Source organism: Phytophthora parasitica (genome assembly GCF_000247585.1).
Source record: "Phytophthora parasitica INRA-310 unplaced genomic scaffold supercont2.324, whole genome shotgun sequence".
In the NCBI taxonomy this organism is placed as follows: domain Eukaryota; phylum Oomycota; class Peronosporomycetes; order Peronosporales; family Peronosporaceae; genus Phytophthora; species Phytophthora nicotianae.
In genome coordinates, this window is record NW_008649310.1 from 4,929 (window position 1) to 6,001 (window position 1,073).

Below are 1,073 nucleotides of genomic sequence, written 5' to 3' on the forward strand. Positions count from 1 at the left end.
CGATTCGTCATACTGGATGTGTGCCATTAGCGAGAAGTTGGAAATCAACCTCTCCGCCATCATTGTTAAACAGGCTGTTTTATCAGTTTAACCGGTTTTTTTTAACTTTAAATTACAAAACGGTTTAATGCGCATCAATCCGGTTGCTGGAACGCGACCTTCAGGTTTAGTGAAGTTTAGTCATGTGTTTAATCATGTTGCTACTTAAAAGTTGGATTTTCCACAATCCTTGGGGTCAAACGAGCAAATACATTAATGAGAGCTTATGCAGACCATCAGCTCGATCCGAAAAGGGACGAGGAGAGCGGTGCCCCCTTTAATGGTGATGCAGTTTGCTCCACTAATGTAGCGTCGTATCACCCGCAGGACCTGCCACCATGTCCGCTGAGAGGGAGTTGACGGACTCCTTACAAAGCCTGGTGTAGGTCTTGCATGCGTCCGTGTGACTTCTTTCCTGAGCGTTGGTTCGACCTAGTGGTGGTGCTTCGTGTGGACAACACGACGCTCTTCGACCGCCTGCAGAAGCGCGGGTATTCGGAGAAAAAAGTGGCCGAGAACGTCGAATGTGAGATCATGGAGGTAGTACTGCAGGAGGCACGAGAGAGCTATGCACCCGAGATTGTGCAGGAATTGCCGAGCCGCACTGTCGAGGACATGGAGAGCAACATCGAGCGTGTGCTCACGTGGGTGCAGCACTGGATGGCGCAGCACACGGGCAACTAAACCTGACAATAGACGAAAGGAGGGATAAACAAGCAACGTGCTTTGTAAAATGTATAAAGGAGACTTTAGGGTACTACGATGGGTTTAAAATTTAGGAAAAGCCGCCGCAACGGATTGATCCCTTGAAAGCATTGCGGCTTCGAGCTGATTGGGATACCGTTGCGATAGGAGATAGCAGAGCAGCTGTGTTGCCCATACTATCTACTGAAGAAGCGGAGAGAGTACGAGGCGCAGAGAGTTGACAGCTCTTGAATTGGTCGAGCAACACACGCTGAGACGTGCTCTCTAAAACCAGGTTCTCTACAGCTCTCCGCGGGTAGAACGGGTACACAATAGAGTCCAGAATAGGG

At 49.4% G+C, this 1,073-nt stretch overlaps 1 protein-coding gene across 1 annotated transcript in view; it reads left to right on the forward strand.

Moving 5' to 3' along the window:
• PPTG_20153 (hypothetical protein) overlaps nucleotides 1-723 on the forward strand; it is a gene marked incomplete at both ends in the record, with an annotated part of 4,944 nt that extends 4,221 nt beyond the window's left edge. Inside the window, one exon of the mRNA XM_008918813.1 lies at nucleotides 476-723. Coding sequence (XP_008917061.1) covers nucleotides 476-723 — 248 coding nt within the window. The remainder of the gene's footprint in view (nucleotides 1-475) is intronic.
• Between the last annotated feature and the right edge of the window lie 350 nt (nucleotides 724-1,073).